This window comes from Schistocerca gregaria, chromosome 8, assembly GCF_023897955.1.
Source record: "Schistocerca gregaria isolate iqSchGreg1 chromosome 8, iqSchGreg1.2, whole genome shotgun sequence".
NCBI classification, from domain to species: domain Eukaryota; kingdom Metazoa; phylum Arthropoda; class Insecta; order Orthoptera; family Acrididae; genus Schistocerca; species Schistocerca gregaria.
The window spans coordinates 115,045,218-115,070,394 of NC_064927.1; the positions used below are offsets into that span (position 1 = coordinate 115,045,218).

A 25,177-nucleotide genomic window follows, 5' to 3' on the forward strand; every position below is an offset into this window, starting at 1 on the left:
TCACTTTTAACATAGTGTGTGAAGCAACTAGAAAGCAAGCTAGTGGTTCAGAATAAACTATTTGATTTATCAAAAGCTTTCGACACTGTGTCTCATGAAATCTTACTGAACAAACTGCAATTCTATGGCTTTACAGGAAGTGCTCTGGAATTGATAAAATCTTATCTAAGTAATAGAGTGCAGAAGGTGGTTTTTAATGGTGCAGAATCTGATTACTTACCTGTGGGCATGGGTGGTCTCGCAAGGTTCTGTACTTGGCCCAATTCTATTTATTATTTATATAAATGACTTACCGTGTAACATAGTTGGTCCGTCAACTAGGACTTACTTATTTGCAGTCTGTATAACTGCAGAAACAGCACAGAAGGTGAAATATGAAGCAGACCAGTGCACTGTCAAAGTTGAAAATTGGTGTAAAGCTAATTCGGTTTGTGTCAACCGAAAAAAAATACAAGACCCGTATGTATCGTGGAATAATAACACTGAACTTGAGCAGAGCTCAAATGTTGTTAATTTCCTTGGAATCTCAATTGATTCAAAATTATCCTGGGGTAGCCATATAGAAAAAGTGGGAAGCAGCATTAGCAAAGGAATATTTGCTCTAAGGAAGCTGCGTCTTTGTCTAAACATGCCAGTACTTAAAGTGGTTTATTTTGCTTTAATACACAGTCACATTTCCTATGGTACAATACTGTGAGGACATGAAAGCAAGGCAGCTAATGTCTTCAAACTACAAAAGAAGGCAATAAGACTGATATGTAGCTTGGCACCCAGAGCTCACTGTAGGCCAAGCATTAAAAAATACAGATTATGACCCTGCCATCAATATTTATACTACATGTGTAATGCATATTAAGGAAAACTATCCGAGTAATCAACAGTATGACATGCAACATAATTATAACACAAGAAACAAGCAGGACCTAGTTTCTTTCCGATGTAACTATAAAAAAACACAAAAGAGCTTCTTATACAAGTCCATAAAAAAATTTAATACCATACCCCAACATATCATGTATCTTCCAATTCAACAATTAAAAAAAAAAGTAAAATGATTTCTTCTTGCGCTCAGCTTTTATGAAACTAATGAATTTCTAAGGGAGGCAAATAATATGGTATGACTACACTTTGTGATCAGTTTTTATATGCTTCTATATAAGAGTAAGTCTGTAATTGGCTAAATTTACTATGCAATATCAATTTGTACCAGACGTTTCTCTGTTTTGTTTTTGTGTGAAGGTACCACAATTATTTGTGTAATATTTATATTGTGTAATATTTTTCTTGTTTTTGTAATTATTTGTGTAATATTTATACTATGTAATATTGACTTTTGTAATGCCTCAGATGATCTCTGAAGTCTCTACAACAATAAAAATCAATCAATCAATCAATCATCCTTTCTGAAATGACACTGTCTCAGACAAACAGTGAAACACTGTTGCAAACATTGAATGCTGTGGTTGTTGTCGGTGGGGATAGGTCTCATGATAGAACTTTGCTGCCTGTCACAATTTGCCTTTCTCTAAATAAACACCATGTGCTAAAAATTGAGATAATTAACCATAACATTTGAGTTTTTCCTAAACATGAAGTTAAAAATGTAACAGCTCATTCATTTGTTCATTAACTAAATAAATTCTATAGTTTCATACACCTGTAAATATGGTTTGTATGCTGTGCAAAATTCATCAAAGAATCTCTCTTACTTTTGAAGAAAAGTGTACCTATAGCAACAAATGCAACCAATAGTAAGTGAAAAAATTTTGACATTTCACATATAAAAATATATATATATTGTTACATTTTTGAACTTCCACTGCTATGAGCGTGAATCCTGAATCCTTCCTGGTCGTGTTGGCAAAGTTTTATGAATTTATTTGTAAAAATATAGACAGTGGAAATTAAAATGTCGTGTGGTACCTCTCCTGCTCCAAGTACCTCCTTTAACTGAATTTCATTAGTAGTTAAACTTTTTATAGCTGCTGGCAGATTATGGAAAATGTGTATTCTTGAATAAATGCCACATTTCTGAACCAAAGTAAGTGACTTTACATCTTTGTGGAGATTATTCTTGTTCCTAGTTTAGATTCCATGAACTGACCTGTTGGTTTGAAAACTGCAGGCTGTCCTTGGGTTTACACCACAAATAATTTGTTACACATATCAGAACTTAGAAAACTTTTAGCTCAGAATTATCAGTTAACCTTAAAACTGATCCAAGTGGCATTATGGAATAAAAGTAGACAAAGTATGTTATCTTGTTTATTTTTGTGACATATATTTCTGACAACATCTGCATTGCAAATAAAAGCTTGTTTAGGTGCTTCAGCACTTCAGTAGTACACACCTCCCAATATAATGTATTTTCAAGTTCTAATTTGAAGAATTTAACACTGTCAACCTCTTCTATATGCTTTTCATCATCATATTTTAGACATAAGCTGTACGTGTTGTGCAGGGGAGGGGATTGGGAGGAGGGGAGCAAAACACCGTTACAACATGTGGACTGGATATATTGTGTTCTACAACAAACTCCTGTTGTCACCCTGTTTTCTGCACCCCATTCTCACCCCTTTTCCCCACATAAGCATATGCGCCATCAGTTTATCACTTTCCACTAACAGCCATTTAGTTAGATTTGTAGGTCTGTAGACCATCAACAGCACTTTCCTCAGCAGGTCCCCTCTGCTCTGGCTCGTCTTCCCCTCGTAATTTCACCCCTCATACCCATTATACACAACTAGCTCTTCCCACACAAGGACAACTGTCTCTGGTGTCATATTCTTTGCTTCACACTGCTATCTGTCCCTTTCCGCCTAGTCATTGTATGTATTCTGAAGAATAATACAAGCTTTAAAGCTGAGCAATGTTGTTCAATTTCTTTTTTATGTGACTATCAAGAATGTCTCTGCACTACAGTGAGTAGTTGTGTTTATCCATTCCATTGTTAATTTTATGCCCAAAGTTTCGAATTTTTGTATTAGTTTCTATTATAAAATTAGACTTTTTATTAACACTATTTGTAATTTCTTCCATAAATATGAGACACAGTTATGAGAAATGATTGAGAAGGGCTGTACAATAATAAAAGTATCTATTTATTTCATATTTACTGCAACTGTACTTGACATGTTAGATGATTGTATTCCCAAACAGGATTGGTAGCCTCAATAGGGCATTTCATTGACCACTCGTAAAAGTCAGTATGCCCTTCATCATCCATAAGAATTATACTGTGTGCTCTGAAATATATCAAACACACATTAAAGCCAACAGAAATAATGAAATATTAGAACCATAGTGAATATAATTTATATGTTACCTTGTTCCATATGAACGGTTCATATTCTTTACGAATACTGAGCTTAGTGGCAATAGAAATTCTGGTGTCACTTGAGGGGCACTTTCAGTGAGTACAGGGTCAGGAAAATGACTGAAATAAGTGAGAAACACGTATATACATGATACATTTCTTAAGAAAATATATTATCAGAAATCATTAGTTACACACACTGTCATGTGAATTTGCATGTACAAACAAAGTAAAATCCATTCTTGCACTCTCATTGCCTATAATTATGTTATTTCTTTATATTCAGAGACTGACTGGCACATTGTTGAGTTAATGAATGAACAATGAAGAAGATTAGTTGTATTCTATTCTACTAACAACAGCTTTAGTTAGCTTTTCTGAACGGTAAGCATTTATTCTTGTTTTGTCATGTTGCTTTTGCAACAAACTTTAACAAATTTATTGGAGAAAGGGCTTTGAAGCTTTTTAACATACCTTTCCTTCCACTGTAGAAAAATGTGCAGTTCATTTATTAGGGAATCCTTGTTTGTTATATCACCATAGTTCTGGACAATTTGTTTAAATCTTTCGGTGCCTGCTGTCACTTTGAGGAATGGAGTATTGAACTCACTGTTACTGATTCCAAAGCAGTTTTCAGTTATTTTAATGGGTTCACCTTGACTACCAACATTTGAATACACATACATGTCAGCATCATTTTTCCTGGAAGTAAATATGTCTTAATGAGCAAAAAAGTCAGAAAAACATTATGTAATTTATTTTCCTGTGCACTTAATGATGACACTGTAATGACAGTAATGGAGATAATACATAGGGTAATACAAAATTTACAAATCCTACACTTCACAGTGAAATTGTTATACATGTTCACTCATGCATAGCACTTTATTAATTCAGTAGGTTTATGAAAATTTTGAAACCAAAGACTATTCTGAAACAAATGGGTGGGAAGTGTAAAATCACCATATATAATTGGTTATTGCAAGTATTAATGATATGTCACTGTTAAATATAGCAGAAGAGTTTGCATTGTAACCTGTAAAGACATTTTAGCTAAACTGTCAGCTGTGAAATTGAAATAGGAGGATTTCTAAGCAAACAGTAACCCCACCCCCAAATCTTTAAAGAATCAAACTCCCATGTATGAAACATACAAATATCTCATTACATTATAAATGAGTAAATATGTTAAACAGAAAAGGTTTGAAAATATCTTTACAGTAGTTGGAAGTTGCTAGGTACTTTCATTATCAATCACTGGATGAGTATAGTCTGCACCATCTGTGGTTCATAATAAGGAAAGCTAGTTTTTCGTGTATCTCAATGTTTGACATATCTCATGAACTATAGGTCATATAATTATATAATTTTCCAGTTATATTCCTAAGAGTATGTGGATATTGTCTGTAAAATGTGTATGAGTAGGGTTAGTAGTATAGAAGTAATAAATTAAAACATCATGCCTGATGCTGAAGTTCTACTGGACAGTGAAAATGTAGCAAGTGATATACTTTTTCCCTTTCATTATTTTGTAGAGAGTGTCAGCAAGAAAAGGTTTCAAAAATGTTTGAAACCATCTGGAAAGTTTGTTAGAAATTGTTGACTGCTCTCATTCTCAAATACTGGATGAATATAGTCTGGGTAATTTGCATGCTGTGAGTTATCCTGACTCAAGACTTATATATAGTTTCTAACATAAATACTTGATTTATTGTGCTAAATGTTTAATGTCAGATTATATCACCTAATGACTGGATTATGATTTCATTTTCAATTTTTAAATTCAATCAATAATTACATTAAATAATGAAAATCAAATTTTTGTTGCTCCTGGAAACCGTTAGATCAACAACCTGCAGTTGGGACTCAGTGACTGTTTTAGCTATTTGGTGATATACAGGGTGGTGAGGAGGTATCTAGGCACCATTAAATGGCTGTTAAGTTTTTAATATTGATGTAATAGTATTAGGAATAGCACAAACATACATAACATTAAATAGGATAGTGATTTTTCATGCTGCATAATACTGACAATGGTCACAAGAGGTGGTACACTCAACAACAAAGATGGCCAATTGCCTTACAGTTAGAGAACAAGCAAAGACTACTTCATTCTATGAGATGTGGAATTTGATGATTACTGTGTAGAGATGGTGACATATGGTGAAGGGAAGGAATGCCACAATTCATCTAGAGACAATAAAGAACTCAATTGAAGCTAAAGACCACAGGTTCAGTAAATGATGCAGTAAGAACATGTTGTCCATCCATGTCTCACTGTCCTGAGAATGTGGTGATTGTGCAAAAAAAGGCTCAACTGTAGCCCAGGGAAATCAGCTCACAAGGAAGCTCATGAGAAAAGACTCACTAGGCATACTGTGTATCAGGTGTTGCATAAAGAATTAAACCTATGAGCGTGGAAACCCTGTTATGTGTGGCAGCTGACTGAAGACTGCAATCATAAAGCGGAGTATAGGGAGTTGGTGTTGGGTTGGGATGAAAATTAGCCTTAATTGTTTCACTACATCCTCTAGAGAAATGAGGCCATACTGCACTTGAAAGATTTTGCCAATCAGCACAGTTGCAGTTACTGAATGGCACCGCATTCTGGAGTTGTGGTGGAGAAGATGCATTATTATCCAAAAGTGACATGTGGTGTGGAGTAACGGCTACAAACGTCATTGGCCCATATCTCCAGCATTACTCAATGAACATGGAATGCTATCTTCAGATGCTTCAGGGTTATGTTTGGCTATGGTATAGGAAAATACTGATCACACTGTCTTCGTATAAGATGTCATGCAGAACAGTTGGACAAGAATTTTCCAGGATGTTGGCTGGGGGGGGGGGGGGGGGGGGGGGGTGGATCTCATGAATAGACTGCAAGAAGTACAGACCTGACTGCCTATGACTCTTTTTATAAGGCTGGGCAAAAGAAGTGGTCTACTGGATGAAACCTCACACAATGGACAAGTAGGAAGCTCAAATTCAGGAAGTACTTACCAACTTCTACACAAGTTCCTCCAGCAAGCTGTGGATTGTATTCCAGGCCATTTGAGGAGATTGGTCAACACAGGTGCCTAATGGACTTCTAACACATTCAATCATATTCCATATAACAATGTACATACTGTGTTAATTTCAAATAAATAACTCCACAAAGATATATTTCAATACCTTGCTACTTCCCGCCCACCCTGTAGATTGACATGTACACATCAAAGGAGGATTTAGTGTAATTCATGGCTTTAAGTGATTCCATTTGACATTAGTGGATGCTTTCCCTATTGTGGTAATGATTTTTAATAGGTTAAACAATTCATACAAGGAAAACTAGTGACAATGCACAGTCCTCAAAAAAGCTAAGATGAAGATGACCCTTTGACATGGTCGAAACTTGTAATCTAGGAAATAAAACTTGCTTTCTATGAGTATAGCAATCAAGAGCATCTCTAAATGAGAATAATGTTGCACATCACAATAAAGTTTAATATAAGGTGTTCTGGCGAATACTAAGGCTTATTACATAATATCGCAATAGGCTCATGTGCCGTATTTCATGTTCTGGCAAACAAGGCACATTTCAAATGTACCTCCTGCTGATTATAACACACATCTTAAAGTGCTGTGTAATTAACAAGGCAGACCTGAGCAACCTTCAAGCATGCAAAACGAAGTTTCTGTGACCAGCCTTGCAGAAGACTACTGGTAAATGAAATAAAATTAGGAACGAAGACATCAGAGGGCAGATGCAAGCAGATCTGTTAATGACTGGGAGACGGCACTGCAGGTGCAAGTGGTTTGGACATGTGAAGAGGATGAAGGGTAACCACCCTCCAAAACAATACTTGGATAGAAAACTACTGTTCTGCTAACTTACATTACCCATAGATGAGTAGCATTTCTACTTTCTCTTCGTTGGTGTACATTCTACTCACACAACTCTTCAACTGACGATGGTTGATGAAATGACAGGTGTGCATTCTGCTTCTGTTTCCATTTGTCCTCTATGAACATCAGAATGTGGCTGTGTTCCATTACCCTGAGTACCTGCACTAAGCGCTGGGAGTGTCAACATCCATGTTGTGTTATGTGATTAATAACATTTTGTTTCAGTAAATGGTACACTGTGATACATTTTTGAATAGGTCTTTAGGAGAGGAAATGAATTACCAAATAAAAAATACAGGTTGCTATTAAAAAGTCATACCACCTTTCATATCTTTGTAAAAAATGATGCTACAACAAAGGCAATCATGCTGATTGATGTCCCCCTGATGGCTAAAGATCATTTGCTTGAAACATTTCATAATTTTCATCTGGACAAACAGTGATTTAGGGTGTTCAAGATAAGTGGGACACACTGTATACCTGCACCCCAGCAACCAATATGTAAGACACATATACGTGTGTGTATTTGTGTGTGTGTGTGTGTGTGTGTGTGTGTGTGTGAGAGAGAGAGAGAGAGAGAGAGAGAGAGAGAGAGAGAGAGAGAGATTCAGTACTGTAGGTAATGACAACTTACCTTCTAACTTAACAGAGTACCTCACACTTCTGACTACATCTCACCCTATAATATTATTTCTGTCATAATTAGTACTTCAGCTTGAATTCCCACACTTGTATGAGTTTAAATATGCTAGTTGCACATTTACCTCAAGTGTAATGTGAGAAGATTGAAAGGGCGATAATTTGCACCATTCCCTGCCACTTCTTGCAGATATTTGCTGCAGGAAACATTATTACGCACAAAATTGGCAACAAGACTACCTCTTCCTAATAAATGTGGGGGATGCTCGCCGCCTGGCATCATGATATTGAGTAACGCACCAAGTTTTCCATTCTTTGCTGAAAGAGCAAGCCATGTGCCTCCCTCTTTACCGGGTTCCAAGTCACGACCTATTGGACAAAAGAAGCAATCATCAAATTAATACAACTGATCTGCATGTATGTTGACATTAACCGTCACATATAGGAAACATACTCTTCAAGGAAACAATGTTATGCGAAGGAAATTTACTACTTACTGTATAGTGAAGATGCTGAGTCGTATATAGGCACAACATAAAGACTCTCACAATTATAGCTTTCAGCCATTAAGGCCTTCATCAACAATAGACATACGCGCGCGCACACACACACACACACACACACACACACACACACACACACACACACTCTGTGTTGTTTCAGTTACCTGCAGTTGGGTGTGTGAGTGAGTGAGTGTGTGTGTGTGTGTGTGTGTGTGTGTGTGTGTGTGTGTGTGTGTGTGGGTGCGTGCTATTGTTGATGAAGGCTTTAACAGCTGAAAGCTATAATTCTGAGAGTCTTTTTGTTGTGCCTATCTGCGACTTGGCATCTCCACTATATAGTGAGTAGCAACTTTCCTTCTCATAATATTGCTACATTCCATCCTGGATTTTCCATTGTTTAATCTTGAAGGAAAGGCACTTTGGCTGGATTCATTCTTCTAAAACTGATAACCATAGACAGAGTTTATTACTAGATGTGGCAGCAGCTATTAAAGATATAGCTGACTTTTGAGTCATGTAGCCTTACAGAAAATATTGTTTCTTTACAAACTTTCTGCTAGTTTCAGAAAAGGCTGATAAATGAAATTATTGACATGGAGTAAGATATGATAAGATGAGATCCTATGGGTAAAACATCAATGTTTAGACTGGTTAATATGACTGTGAGATGGATTTAACAAAAACACATAAAACAAATTTGTTCTATCAACTATACTTGATTATTGAAGAAAAATTCTACATTTCCGAAGCTTTGATACTCATCTTCAGTTGAGAATGATACATAGCATCTGTGCAGTATCCTACATGAAACTTCAATTGCAAACTTGTATGAAACTGTCTCAGTGACAAGAACATAAGATCATAGGAAGATTAACACCAGGTAAAATAAATCAACTAGGAGAAAGCTGACCAGCTGACATGTTGTGATAAAGTGATGAGGCCAGTACACACTAAAACAGTTACAAGTAAGGATGTAAAATATTTAGATTTACCCAGGTATCTAAAATCCTGTTTAATAGAACATCGTCTAGTTGTTAATATGGAATGTTCAAAGCCTGACAAATAAACACACCAAAATAGAGAACGAAATTAAGGCTACTGAAGTTGGACATAATTATTCTCTCAGAAACAAAAAAGAAGCGACAAGGGAATGAGAAATTTGGAAATTTCATCCATTATTTATTTTTATTACATATAATAAACTTGCATATTATCATTTCTGACATGAACAATCATTTGAGACCCTAGTTTCCCTGCATAGCTGCATTCGTTACTTTAAAATAATTAAAACTATTTTTGTGGTAATGTATTAAGTTTGAACATGTTTAAAGTAACCCCATTTTATGGTACATCATCTTTTCAAAAAATTTGGGGAACGATGTCAGCAGTGTAACAGGTTGGCTATTATTGACATCTCTCTTATCACCTTTCTGAAAGAAGTCTCTCTGGAAAAATGACTTGAGTTAGTGATGCATTACATATTTCAGATAAGACTGGGCTTATTACATGGGAACAAGTTTTTAGCACTCCATTGGAAAACCGGATAAGCTTTTATTTTTGAGAGTACATCCAATTTTCGTAGTTTCAGAAGAAGTTGGTAATCCATTCGTGTGACTGAACTTTGTTAAAGTTACATTTTTAAGATACTGATTTTGTTCTTGAGCATTTTGTCTCTATGCTTTCCCCTATATTTAAGAAATGATTATTAAATGTATTTGCTATGAGTCATTCATCATTTATAGCCCTTCCATTCAGTTCAGTAGTGATTTTGTCTTGTTTTGTGGCTGATTGTCCTGTCTCATTTCACTGCATTCCATATACCCTTAAGTCTCTTGTTGAAAGTACTGACTTATGACATTAGGTGCATATTCTTTGCATTTTTAATGAACATTCTTGGTGATCTTGAGTGTACAACTCTTATTGGATCCCTATTTGTTGTTGCCAAAAGATACATTTCCCTTTCACAAGATACTTTAATTCCTCTAGAGATCCATGGTTTTTTACATGGCTGTTTAGTGTCCTTTTTGATCAGCCTATGTGGAAAGCTATTTGCAAATGATGATATAATTTTATCATGGAATAGATTAACTTTCATGTTAGCATTTGGTTCATTATAAATTACATCCCATGTCATGTCTATTCTTAAAAATGTTTGTCCTGGAGTCATAAACTATTCTAATATCCAGTGAGGAGTATCCATACTGTGAGGCGCTATGTTATTTATCCTAACTAACTGTGTATCATGATCGGATACAGTATATATTACTGGATAAACAATTAAGTAGGTGAACAAAATGTTTGCAAGGTGTACCAGTGGCTGCTTGACCATGGAATAGTCAGGTGCTTTCTTTGTATGATAAATTTCTGCCACTATCACCTCCCTGAAACTGCAGTTGAACAGACCCCTCTCACCAATGCAACTGCCGGGCTGCAACACCAGAGGTCCATGAGTTATGAAGTGGACACCCAAGGTAGAACAGAGAGTCTGTAGCCTCCAGGTGAGCTTAAGTTAGGCAGTGCTCCTCACTCATCCTGTGCCTCAATGCTCACCTGGTTATAATTGTTTATGAGAGTCAGTTAACAATCAGTGCAGCACTCCACCAGCAGGTAGACCAACACTGGCAAACACTCAAATCTTTCCCTAAATAGTTGCAAACCGCCCATTGGAGTGCACACAATAGAGAGCTGTTGCAATTTATGAGGCAGTCAGATACTTCTGACGGCAAATTGAAGCTCAACCAATGTCTACATTTGCAGACAAGAAACCAATTACTTCCACATTCAAAAACATTAGTGATAACTATTCACCTTGATAGTTCCAGCATACTTAGTTCATAAGCCAGTTCACAACAGTCATTCACCATGTAAAAGGCGCGCTGCCAAGATTACGTAAGTTGGTCGGCGGATTGCGTCAGCCGCCTTTGTGGCGTGACATGCTGTTGCCTCCTTGAGCCCCCCGGTTCTAGATGTACCCATGTCCGATTCTAAGCTACGCTACAGATCAGTTTGCAAAATAAAAATTTATTTATGGAAATATACAGTACAATCACCAACAAATTTTACATATTCACATACACCTTTACCTTTAACCCAAATGAATACAGATTCATTAACAGATATTTTCCTCCTATTACGAGTATACAATGACAAGGAAGAAGGAGAAACATATGCAGATTTACCAAAATCCTTATTAGCCAATTCCGAAATATGGTAAGTGCGAAAGGGAATAATGTCTCTGTCAACAAAACTTTCAAGTCCAGCAACACTTCTGGCTGATTACTTCTCTCATATCTGTGGTGTGATGCAGACTATAGACTACAGAGGGCTGGCTATAAAGCAGGTCTTGGATCCACAGTTATGACAGCTGTTGAATGACCCATCTACAGGACTACACGTACAGTTAAAGCTGTGGTTTGGCATCTCTTGGAACAAACCAGCCCATACATTTTGTAGAAATTCCACAAGACAGCCTACAACAACATCCACAACTTATCTTATGCAGGGACCAGCACTGTGTTTGTTGTAACAGTGACCAGAGCGGTCACAGGGTCGAAGCGACGGAAAACGCGGTGGTACCCGCTGAACTGCCCGCGAACAACAACACAACAGGAGAGGGCGGATACGACCAACAAAGGCCAGAACAAACAACAACAAGATTGAAACAATGGAGTCACAAGAAAACCTAACAACCATGTCCACTCATACACAGAACAAGAAAGTAAATAAGCTGTCTAAGGCAAGGCAATGTGTCCAGAGATGTACGCAAGGTTAGACGGGCTGGCTGAGTGAGAGGCAGGCGCTTAAGTACTGTATCGGCGGTGCTGCTATTGGCCACTGGAACCACGTGTTCCAGTGTGGCATCCTCACACTAAATGCCGACACAGCTTACAGCGCGATGGTGAAGCAGAGACCTCTAGGGGTCTTTTACATCCATGACGTCTGGCAGAGATTCAAATTCCATGGCACATGGTACCAGAGTGTTCAGGTTGCTTATACATCATTGGTGTGGTCTACCATGAAGAAGTATGTGCAGGTGTGAGCACATTTCTGCATTCCATGCCAACACAGGAAAGTGGGTTGTCATGTAGATGCTAATATAAGCAGATTTGAGGGAGTACAACTAGATTAGGCTATTTTGCGTCCATCTCTACCCTCCACCTTTGGATGACTACAGGTGTTTGTTCACAGCCATGGACAGATGTACATAGCAGGGAGAGGCCCCTATTGCTGATATATTGGCTGAAATTAATACAAAAATGTGTATTTGTAAATGGATTGTGCATTTCAGGTGCCCTCTCCACATTACAACTGATAGTGGTTGCTAGTGCGAATTCAACCTGCTCCAAGAACTAACCAAACTGTGCAGCTTTCAACAACACCACACAAATAGCTAGTACCCCACTAGTAATGGTATGGTAGAGCAGTTGCACAGAACTTTAAAGCATTGCTAATGTCTCACCAATAAAAATGGAGAGAGGCAGTAGTTCTCTTAGGCTTCCGAACGGTGTTCAAACCTGACATTGGTGCACCCAAGCCAAAATGGTTTATGCTGAGCCTCTATACATTCTGGTGGACTACTTAGTGCCAGGACCACTACCTGCCACATCAAAGTTCCCTCAGTTAGTGCAGCAGTTAAATTACCACTGCACTAGTATCTGCTGCCTGCCCACTTCTCGCCATAGCTACCATCAGGTGTTTGTACACAAAGATTTGCAAAGTTGTTCACACATAATCCTGTGTACAAATGCAGTCAGCTCACCCCTAAAGAAACTGTACATTGGTCCTTTCCCAGTGCTCAATAGAAGGATCACATGTCAAACATTTGATACAATGGAATGTCCTTGAAAGTCTCCAGTGAACATACCAAACTGGTGTGGATTTTATCCTCACTTAAACTAGAAACCATGAACAGTCCTGAGTCACTGGACTACACTTCCTGGACACTGACCAAACACCCCACCCCCCTCCCTCCCCACAGTCTGTGTATACCATACAAGAAGTGGTCGTCAGATCAAGTTTAAATATCAAGATGTTCTGGGTGCTCTACACTATAGGTAGATCTGAGTTTGGGTGGGTGGAGGTGAGTGGGAGCCTGAAACATATTTTTTTATCTTTGCCATAACCTCTAATTTCAGTTCTTTTCATTACCTTCTTGGCTGCCTTCTTGACTACACTTTTTTGTATGTTTTCATAGTTGAATAAAAAGGTGATTCTGTAGTTTAAAAGATATACACTATTATTTATGTGGAGTGCCTATCTAGTCACAATACAAATGGTTAACATATATATAGAAATGATCACATAGATTTTGCTTACCATGTACACATCACATCATTCGTTTTGTTATACAGATTACCTAGGCCGCAAATTAGATTCTATGTCGTAAGTCATAGTTTGGTTTGTCCACAGTCACATTTATAATGAAAGATCATAGTGAGTTTTTGAAGGCAGCCACAAATCACACTATTTTTTATTGACCAGTTTTGCTCTTCAAATGAACAAGAGCATCATTAGAATATACAGTTTAAAGTTTTCCGACAGCATTAAAGATTGTGTTTAAAGTTTGCTGACAGCTCTAAGGATTAAACTGGCTGTACTGTAATACTTAAAATTACATTTAAATTATATTTAAAGTACAGTAATAAATGATGACACTGACAGCGCTGCATGCATAAGTAATCTAAGTATTGACTGGTAAATGCAAATATTTCATGCATTACAAAGTATTGTCCACAAGAAGTTAAGTCAAATGGCTCTGATCACTATGCGACTTAACGTCTGAGGTCATCAGTCGCCTAGAACTTAGAACTAATTAAACCTAACTAACCTAAGGACATCACACACATCCAAGCCCGAGGCAGGATTCGAACCTGCGACCGTAGCGGTCGCTCGCTTCCAGACTGTAGTGCCTAGAAACGCATGGCCACTCCGGCCAGCAGTTACGTCACTTAAATCAAAAATACCTCTAATAACTTTCTTCCACAAGAGGAAAACTTCTTTTACCCCAGCAGTCATGCAGTTTTGTTTGTTTAAGTAAACTAAATTACAAATATTTAAGGATAAGTACAATCAAGCTAAAAAACAATTTCAGGAACAGTTCTCAAATTTAAGAAAACAGATCCTAGATAAGGAAATAACTCAGTCATCAAATATAGGGAAGACTTCATGGAATATAAAAAAAAAAAAAAAAAAAAAAAAAAAAAAAAAAAAAATCAAATGTGTGTGAAAATCTTATGGGACTTAACTGCTAAGGTCATCATTCCCTAAGCTTACACAGTACTTCACCTAAATTATCCTAATGACAAACACACACACCCATGCCCGAGGGAGGACTTGAACCTCCGCCAGGACCAGCCGCACAGTCCATGACTGCAGCGCCCTAGACCGCTCAGCTAATCCCGTGCGGCTAGATATCCCAAAGCCACCCCTAAGTTAGATGCTCAAATTGACAGAATCCAACATGAAGGAAACCATATTAATGATCCAGATAAAATCTGCCATATATTTAATGAATATTTTATATCTTCGGCTATGAATCCAGTTAATAACACAGGTCTGACTTGGATGGTAAAGTCTTACGCTAGGCTGGAAACTGCTTTTTAATTTAAGGAAGTGAATGTGGAGGAAATAGGAAAAATAATAAATAACTTAAAGAATAAGACCTCATCTGGCTGGGATGGACTGAATAGTATTATAATTAAAAATGCAATAAGGAATTAGTTGGAAGAATTACTCATATGATCAATAGTGGTATCAGGGAGCACACATTTCCAAATATATTGAAGAAAAGTACAGTTAAACCTGTGCATAAAAAAGGATCGAAAGAAGAGCTATCAAACTTCAGGCCCATATCACTAATACCAGTTTTCAGTAAAATATCTGAAATTGTTTTGTTGATACAACTTATTGATTATTTCACAAAGAATAATTTACTAGTAGAAACACATCATGGCTTCAGAAAGCATCAAAGTACCATTATGGCAATTACCGAATTTCTCCACAAGGTGTATCATGCCCTGGATGAGGGAATGCAGACAGCAGGGATATTTCTAGACCTTACTAAAGCATTTGACTCAGTAAACCATGAGCTACTACTAAGCAAACTGGAAACTTACAATATAAATGCTACATCCATACAACTACTGATCACTTTTCTAACCAGTCGTAAGCAGTGTACAAAGCTGATTTATGAAATTAATGGTCAGATCAAACATTTCCAATCCAACTATGAAACAGTAAAACAAGGTGTACCTAAGGGCTCCATATTGGGCCCTTTCCTTTTTCTGTTCTACATTAATGGTTTATAGGCACCCCTGTACTCCCAACTAGTAAGTTATGCAGATGACACCGCACTTTTGTTCTTTTGCAAACAAACTAATGACTTGACATTGGCTGCAACTGATGGCTTAAGTCAAATAACTACTTACTTCCATGATCAAGGTCTAAAAGTAAATATTAGCAAATCCCAGCTATTACCATTTAAACTTGGTAATTCATACCAAACCTGTAGTGATCATATAAGTAGCATCAAAAAAGTAGATACTGACAAATGTAAATTTTTGGGGATATACCTAGACGAAAATCTAAGATGGGTAGAACATATCAATGTTGTATGCAATAAAATCAGCAGTTCACTGCACTTAATTAGCAAACTATCAAAATTAGTCTCTGAACAAACATTAAAAACTGCCTATTATGGGACAATATTTGCATATATTAATTATGGAATAGAGGTATGGAGATGTGCTGCTGATAGCCAGGTGAACAGAATCCTAACATTGCAGAAAACAGCAATCAGGACCATGCATCAACTAGGATACAGAGATTCATGTAGGGAAACCTTTGCACAACATAAATATCTAACAGTATACTCCTCGAATCTGTACAGATTAATAACATTCTTTGTGGACCATAAAAATAATGAAGCTAAGTGATCTCATGTGCATACCCACAACACAAGACAAAAAGATTGCTTCTTCAGAAACAGAACTAAACTAAAGACAACAGATCATAGTCCTCGGATAAATGGCCAGATATGGTTTAACAAACTGCCAAGTACTATAAGGTGCCACAGAGGTAAGGTATTCAAAAGGGAATTAAAATCATTCTTAACTCTCAAATGTTTGTACTCACTGGTAAGAGGTAAAGTATTCTAAAGGGAATTAAAATCATTCTCAACTCTCAAATGTCTCTACTCACTGAATGATTACTGATATAAAAATGTAGCTATTCTTATATGTAGGCCTAACTCTTCTATCTGTACAGTGTACTATTCCGAGGTGATTTTAATATATATTAATTTTGTAACAACATGTTGTAAATTCAGATACCTATACTATGTAACAACTATATGTTGCATTAGAAAGTACTGTACCATATATTGCCAAGTGTGTCACCCTTAAGTGGCTTCTTGTAAATGTGAATTGCAAATTCCTACTGTTTGTACAAAAATTGTATAAAAATGCTATGACATTGCAAAATTTGTCAGTTGGTAACTATATGCAAAAAAAGACAATAAATAAATAAAATAAATATTCCAGATTCTTAATTCATTATTTCTTCTTGTATGTCAAATTGTGGATAGTAACTAAACGACTCTCAGTATTTTCTGATCAGATATTTCCTCTGGTGCCACGTATTTCATAGCTTCCTGTGGCTTAGTAACAATGATTTTTTTTTTACATTGTTGTTAATGTTGAGAGACATCTGCCTTTACATAAATGTCCTCTGAGAACATTGTAATAAAAGACGGAAAATATTCGTTTCAGTAAACATAGGTCAAGGAGTGCACATGAGGCTTTTTTAGGCTAAACAATAGTTCGATGTACTCTGATGAACACTCACCATTCGAAACACAGCAAGGGAGGTCAGATCATGTTCAGAGTATGGGCACTTTACTGTCAAAATTTTATCACTAAATTGACAAAGTATTCATAACAAAGTTCCTGAATTTAGTACACTCCAGGAAAGTTGTAGTGCGCAAATTATTTTTGGGACTGAGAGATAACTGAAATCTAAAGTGGAAAACTCTGAGATATTTAGTGAGCCATGGAACATATATCAGAGAGACAGATTAGAAGCCGTAGAAGAGAGACTGTTCATTGCTACTGACAAAATTATTTTCTCCACTGAGGTCAAAGTTGAGCATGACAGTGAAGTTGTCTAGATTGTATATAACAGACCTAGGTGAAACCAAGTTATTTGTTGAATGTTTTTACTAGAGTCATTCAAAGAAAGTCTATGGTCAGTAGCATGTAAACAACCACATCATACAATATAGTTGGAGATGAATTTAACCTACTGAGTATAAACTATAGATTCATTGCTGGGGCTACAGAAAGATAGTTGTTCAAAATACTTTTGAACACATTTTCTGAAAACTGCCTTGAGTAGTTAGTTTGGCAGCCCATATGCAATGGAAATCTCTCATACTTTGTAGCTACAAATAGTTCCGACCTTATCAATACCATCAGTATAGAAACTGGTATTAGCGATCATGATGTCATTATGGTAACTATGGTTATAAAAGTTAATAAATCAAATAAGCAGTCTATGAGAGTGTTTCTGCTAGAAAGAGCAGATAATCAGTTTTTAGCATCTCACTTAGACAGTGACTTGACATCACTTACTTCCAGTAAGATAGATGTAGAGGAATTATGGGCAAAGCTTAGAAGATTGTAAATCATGGTGTTGTGACTCGCCGATCTTTCAAAGTACCGCTGTGCAGTTATGCACGAACTCTACATGTGGCACTGTCTGCCAGCCATGCAGCAGCAGCGCCACCTAAGCGGCCAGCCAGCCAGCGGCCACTAGACTCTGACTCAGTTATGATTTGAATGTTAAAGGGTACACACGTCTTACATGGTTTGGAGAATTATGTGCTTAGTAAGTGGATTAAAGGCTGAGGAAACAGAGGCTGTCGCAGCCATGGTTCAAAAGAGAATGCACATATGATGACAAGTAAAGACCAGTAGAGATTTGTGGACCAGGCTGGTGTGGCAGTTGAAGATAGCAAAATGAAAGCAGAAGTTTTAAACTTCACATACAAGAAATTGTTCATCCAGGAGAATCATACAGACATACCATCGTTTGACCACTGAACATGTCCTGGATGGATGACATAATTATAAGCATCCATCACCAGGTCCAGATGAAATCCCAATTCGGTTTTTCAAAGAGTACTCTACAGTGCTGGCCCCTTACATAGCTCGCATTTGCTGCAGATCTCTCACCCAGTGCAAAGTCCCAAGTGACTGGAAAAAGTGCAAATGACTCATGTATATGAGAAGGGCAAAGGAATGGACCCACAGAATTACAGACCAATATCTCTGACATCCTTCAAATATAATACATTTTCTTGAGACTGAGAATCTTACATCCATGAATCAGCTTGTTTTTGAAAGCATCACTCATGCAAAACTCAGTTTTCCCTTTTCTCACATGATATACTTAGAACTATGGATGAAGGGCAACAGGCAGAGTCCATATTTCTAGATTTCTGGAAAGCATTTGACATGGTGCCCCATTGCAGACTGTTAAAGGTGGTAGGAGAATATGTGAGTGCCTCAAAGATTTCTTAAGTGATATAATCCAGCATGTTGTCCATGATGATGAGTGCTTATCAGAGACAAAGGTATTGTCTCGAATGCTCCAGGGAAGGGTGATAGGACCGCTGTTATTCTCTATATACATAAATAATTTGGCAGACAGGGAGGGCAACAATCTGCAGTTGTTTGCTGATGATGTTGTGCTAAACAGTAAGACATCTAAGTTCAGTTACTGTAGGAAAATACAAGATAACTTAGACAAAATTTCTAGTTGGTGTGAAGAATGCAGACAGCTCCAAATGTAGAAAAATGTAAGTTAATGTGGATGAGTAGGAAAAATGAACCCATAATGTTCAGATGCAGTGTTAGTAGTGTCCTGCTTGACACGGTCACATCGTTTAAATATCTGAGCATAATGTTGCAAAGTGATATGAAATGGAATAAGCATGTGAGGATTGTGGTATGGAAGGAAAATGGTTGACTTTGGTTTACTGGGAGAATTCTAGAAAAATGTGGTTTGCCTGTAAAGGAGACAGCACGTAGGATGCTAGTCGGTCTGTTCTTGAGTAATGTTTAAGTGTTTGGGATCCGTACAAGCCAGGCTGCTAGATTTGTTACTGTTAGGTTCAAACAGCACACAAGTGTAGGGACGTGCTTTGTGAACTCAAACGGGAATCCCTGGAGGGAAGATGACAGTCTTCTAATTTAAAGAACTGGCATTTGAAACTGACTGCAGAATGATTCTACTGCCTCCAAAATACATTGTGCAAAAGGACCATGAGGTTAAGATACGAGAAATTAAGGCTCATATGGACACATACACACAGTCATTTTTCATTTTCTCTATTTGCGAGTAGAACAGGAAAGGAAATGACTAGTAGTGGTATGGGGTACCCTCTGCCACACACCTTATGGTGGATTGCAGAGTATCTATGTAAATACAGATGTAATAACAATGTAGGAAAAGACAGATTGCTACTTACCATTAATAATACACGTCAAGTTGCAGACAGGCACAATTAAAATACACTCATATAAAGCTTTTGACCACAGGCTTCATCAGTGAAAGAGAGACACATACCTGTATTCACACAAGAAAGCACACCTTATGCACACACATCCACCAACTCCAGCATCTTTGGCCGAAATGTGTGATGTAGATGTAGAGAACAGGTGTTGCTCATTAGCTGTATCTGCAACTTGGTGTAAACTGACAACATCAAATACTGACTGTTTACCGAGCGAGGTGGCGCAGTGGTTAGCACACTGGACTCGCATTCGGGAGGACGACGGTTCAATCCCGTCTCCAGCCATCCTGATTTAGGTTTCCGTGATTTCCCTAAATCGTTTCAGGAAAATGCCGGGATGGTTCCTTTGAAAGGGCACGGCCGATTTCCTTCCCAATCCTTCCCTAACCCGAGCTTGCACTCCATCTCTAATGACCTCGTTGTCGAAGGGACGTTAAACACTACTCACCACCATCACCACCACTGACTGTTTAGCTTTGAAAAACAGGATTTTTCATTAGCATTCTAGAAAGATACAGTCTTTCTTGTTATGGCAAAAGAAAAAATTTCTCTGATCAAAATCAATTCTTCAGTGCTGTTTGCTTAAAGCTCTTCTGAAAAAGTAAGGCCACTGTTTCTCCTACATATTCTCATGTTGCAGGGTTTCCGATTATACTGATGTGAAGGTCGATGGCAGCATATCGTGACCTGACACAAATGCAGGATGCTTTTCAAATGGTACCCCTGGGATTTGCAGTGTGATGATAGAGGCTAGGAAAGAAGGGCGGTTGTAGGAATCTGGAACATTCCATAATAATTAGTACTGGAATACTTTAGTAAATAACTTTTACTTGACTTTGTCCTGCTACTGCACTCCAGGAACATAACTAATAACAACTATCTTTCTTGAATACAAATGACTCATTAACAAACATTAACTGGATTATACAAAAAGCAAGGTAACACAATTCTGATACTATTTGCACAATACATGCACAAAGTAGAGTCTGCGAACCTAGTGAGCTGAAGGCTATTCTAATCTGACTTCGTTCACAACCTGTAGCTGACTCGGACAGTGCGATCTGCAAATCTCTGTCGATGCCATATGGCGGTGCAGCAAGTGCCAGTGAGTCCAGAGAGGTTGCAAGTGCTGGACCACTATTGATTATCGCAACCTCTAGGCGTAGTGTCTAACACTGACACCACATATAGTCTTGCAGCAGTCAAGGAATAAGCCATTATTTCATATATGCATATAAACTAGCCTAATCCGGCTTTCCAATCTCGCATGCATTGGACTATCAGCTATGTATCATGCCACATATTTTACATTTCTGGCGGTTACTTTCTCCTTGGTGCAAATCTAAGTTAGTGCTCATCTGCTTAGAGCAAAATTCACTTTGAACAGCAGTTGTATCTACATAGTTGCACAGCAACATATATTCTGCAAACAACTGTGATGTACATGCCAGCACAGTAGCACAGTACAGCATGTTAGGTATTCTTCCCATGCCAGTCACATTTGAAGTCCAGGAAGATTGATGGCCTGAATGTATCACTGTACACTATAATTAGTGTAACTTTGTCTTCGGAGTACCTACATAAGCAATATATAGGGAGCTGAAGGATGTGTCTAGATCCTTCACTTAATTCTTGTTCTCAAAACCTTGTAAGTATAATTCTCAAAGTAATTGATGTCTACCTTCAGCCATCTACCAATTCAAGTTTTGCAGCACTTCTGTGATGCTTTTGCATGAAACACACAAACTGGTGACCATTCATTCTGGCTTTCCTTGTATACTTTCAATATATTTTGTTAGGCCTGTTTGGCAGTAGTGCCACATATTTGATCAGTATTCTAAGATTAAATGCACAAGTGATTTGTAAGCAATGTCTTTTCTACACTAACTACAGTTTTGCAGTGTACTGCCGATGCAATGAAGTCTGCCTTACCTGCAACTAACCTGCCATCATTCCATTTCATGTACCTGCAAGTTCTTACATCCAAGTATTTGTGTGAGTTGACTGACTCCAGTTTTGACTTATTGTTGTTATAGGATACAATCTTTCTGCCTTGTGTGAAGAGCACAGTTTTACATTTCTGTGCTTTCAAAGCTAGTTGGCAATATTTATATCACTTTGAAATCTTATCAGGATTTGACTGGGTATATGTTCAGTTTTTTCAGATGGTACTTCATTATATATAACTGCTTTATCTACAATATATCTAAGGTAACTATTAATTTTGTCTGCCATGTCAGGGTATGGGTCCTAACACATCTCCCTGGGATATGTATGAAGATGTTTGTACTTCTGTCTATGACTCTTCATCCAAGAAAACATGCTGCACCCTCCCTGGCAAGAAATCTTCAATCCAGTCACAAATTTTGTTTGGTACCTCATATAATAGTACTTTTGTTAACAAACATTACTGAGATATTGAGTCAAATGCTTTTAGGAAGTCAGGAAATACTTCATCCACCTGTTTGCCTTGATACATGATTTTCAGTATGATTTACAAGAAAAGCACAACTTAGATTTCACATGATGTTGTTTTCAGAATCCGTGCTGTCTGGCATGATAGAGATAATTCTGTTCAAGATATTTTATTATAAATGAGTTCAAAATTTTTTCTGGGATTGTACAACAGCTGAACATCAAATACACGGAGCAACAGTTTTGTAGATCACTTCTGCTACACTTTTTGTGATCAGTGTTCCCTTCCAATCACTGCGCAGCTGTTGACTGTGCGTAGAATCTATAAGGGTTCTATTGTGCCCTGGAGCCTTGTTCAGTTTTGTCAATTTAAGCTATTATTTTCCTTAGTGAAGGAGCATTTAACAACAAAGCTCAGCATTTCTACTTTTCCTTTGCTACCCTCAGTTTCAGTTCCTATGTCATCCAAGAGTGTCTGAACCCTAACTCTGGTGTCATTGGCAGCCTTTATACACAACAAGAATTTCTTTTGGTTTTGTGAAAGTTCTTTCAACAATATTCTCCTACTGTACTCATTGAAGTCTTATTCATTTGACAGCCTATCACATTTCATTCAGCATTCCTCTATTTATTACACTCTGCTTTACCTAACATGTATTATGCTGTAGTCACTGCTTCTTTAAAAGTTTCTACACAGTGGCAATATGTCACAAAGGATTCCTCCCACCATAAACTGTTTTACTAGGTATGTACCTATCCAGTGCATGGTCAGCTATTCTGCCTCTACATGTTCTTGACCAGAGGTAATTGTTTTGAGTTTTTCTTCAAGATATGACATGGCTGCCTCTTTATATAGCTAACTGATAATGTAAATCTGCCTACTCATTTTAGCTTAATTTTGTACTTTGGTATCATTGTTGCTACAACTGCCCCATGATCACTGATTCCAGTTTCAATACAGACATCCTCAAAGATGCAAGGTCTTGTTGTGTGTTATAAGATTCAGTTGATTTCCATGATGAATACACCTCTGAACTATTTGCTCTAAATAATTTTAAAAGAAAGCATTTAGTATTATTTCCCAAGAAAGTCCTATCACACACACCACCTACAAAACAATAATTATCCCAGTTGATTTTGGGCATTTAAAGATTCCTCTAATAATGACAGTATAATTGGGGAGTTCAGGGTTTCTCTAAAGTTTTCAATTGCTGGTGGTTTACAGAAAAACCCAATAATAAGTTTTTGGATACCATTGGAGTTATTAGTCTTTTAATTGCATCGAGTCTTGTCCAAAAAGAAGAGAACATTGCAATAAGCCAATAACAAACAATTACTATGAAACTTCCTGGCAGATAAAAACTGCGTACCGGACTGAGACTCAAACTTGGGACCCTTGTCTTTTGCAGGCAAGTGCTCTACCGACTAAACTACCCGAGCATGACTCATGACCCTGCTTCACAAGTTTATTTCCACCAGTACTTTATTACTTAACTTCCAATCTTCACAAAGCTCTCACGTGAAACCTGAAAGACAAGCACTCTTGGAAGAAAGGATAATGTAGAGACATGGCCAGACCACCAAGAAGTTTCATATCAATGCACGCTCCACTGCAAAAGGAAAATCTCATTCTGGAAACATCCCCCAGGCTGCAGCTAAGCCATGTCTCCAAAACATCCTTTCTCCCAGGAGTGGTAGTCTTACAAGTTTTGCAGGAAAACATCTGTGAAGTTTAAAAGATAGAAGACAAGGTCTGGCAGAAGTAAAGCTATGAGGACAGATCATGAATCATGCTTCGGTAGCCCAGTTGATAGAGCACTGGCTGGCAAAAGGCAAAGGTCCTGAGTTTGAGTCTTAGTCCAGCACACATGAGAACAATTATTATATTTTCTTACAGATAGTAACTGGTAATGGCCATATGATCACAAAGTTATTGTGGTTCTTTTACTTTGATTTAATAATTGTTAAGTCACAATACTTATTACTGATTGCATTGACAAAGCCATAATATTGTAATGGAGAATGCTACAGTTTCTTTTATCTTGCTCTAATTATTCAGCACCATGCAGATCATTGCCGAGATATGAAACAACAATTCCAATCCTCAAATAATGCCTGAAGCTGTGGATAAATATAGTTTCCAGAACTTATATTCAAAATACACTTTTATAAAACCATATTACCTCCTATTACAGTCTCATCTTCTTTCCAGAAGTGAATAGGCAGAGCTGGGCGTATGTAGTACTCATCACGGTTTGCAGCCAGTATAAGGCGAAAACGGCCAGCTGTTGAGGAGGTCTGAGTGTGAAGGAATAAAATGCACATTATCCCTATAAAAAGTCATAAAAGGTCATTTATTACGGTGATGTGTGCTGGAAATGAAGATTATTAATATTTTAAATAATTACACATAAAGTTAAAATAAAACATGAAGTGCCACGCTATCAATTTTCTAATTCTGGTATTAACTTTCATTCAGTGAGTTATTGTCATGAATCATCTCCTCTTACCCAGCTTCAGTGGAGAACAATTCACCAGTTTTATCTATTTAAGGAGATCATTTAATTTATGATATGGCTTCATTCTGATCCTCGCGCTTCTAGGTCTTGGGTAATTTGTTTGATCAATACCTTCACTTCTGTTCTTACTCACAATGGACTCTTACAGTTGTTTTTCATGTGATAACGCATATCAGATTCATGTCATTTAATATGCCACACGTGCCTCCCTATGTTATTTCCAATGATGAGCATTTCAGGAAGTCAACTACTCTAAACCAGGTACAGGCATAGAGAATTCAGAGTGTCCGACAGGGGACTGATGAGTGCCTTAATTCAT

The 25,177-nt window shown here is 37.4% G+C and overlaps 1 protein-coding gene across 2 annotated transcripts in view; it reads right to left on the bottom strand.

Annotated features, from left to right (window-relative positions):
* Positions 1 to 3,080: 3,080 nt before the first annotated feature.
* LOC126285298 (transport and Golgi organization 2 homolog) overlaps positions 3,081 to 25,177 on the bottom strand; it is a 50,606-nt gene continuing 28,509 nt past the window's right edge. For both annotated transcript variants that reach the window (XM_049984588.1, XM_049984589.1), the window contains 5 exons: positions 24,523 to 24,669; positions 7,972 to 8,215; positions 3,791 to 4,018; positions 3,326 to 3,436; positions 3,081 to 3,245 (listed from right to left, as the gene is read on the bottom strand). In XM_049984588.1, coding sequence (XP_049840545.1) covers positions 3,113 to 3,245; positions 3,326 to 3,436; positions 3,791 to 4,018; positions 7,972 to 8,215; positions 24,523 to 24,669 — 863 coding nt within the window. In that variant the 3' untranslated portion in view covers positions 3,081 to 3,112. The remainder of the gene's footprint in view (positions 3,246 to 3,325; positions 3,437 to 3,790; positions 4,019 to 7,971; positions 8,216 to 24,522; positions 24,670 to 25,177) is intronic.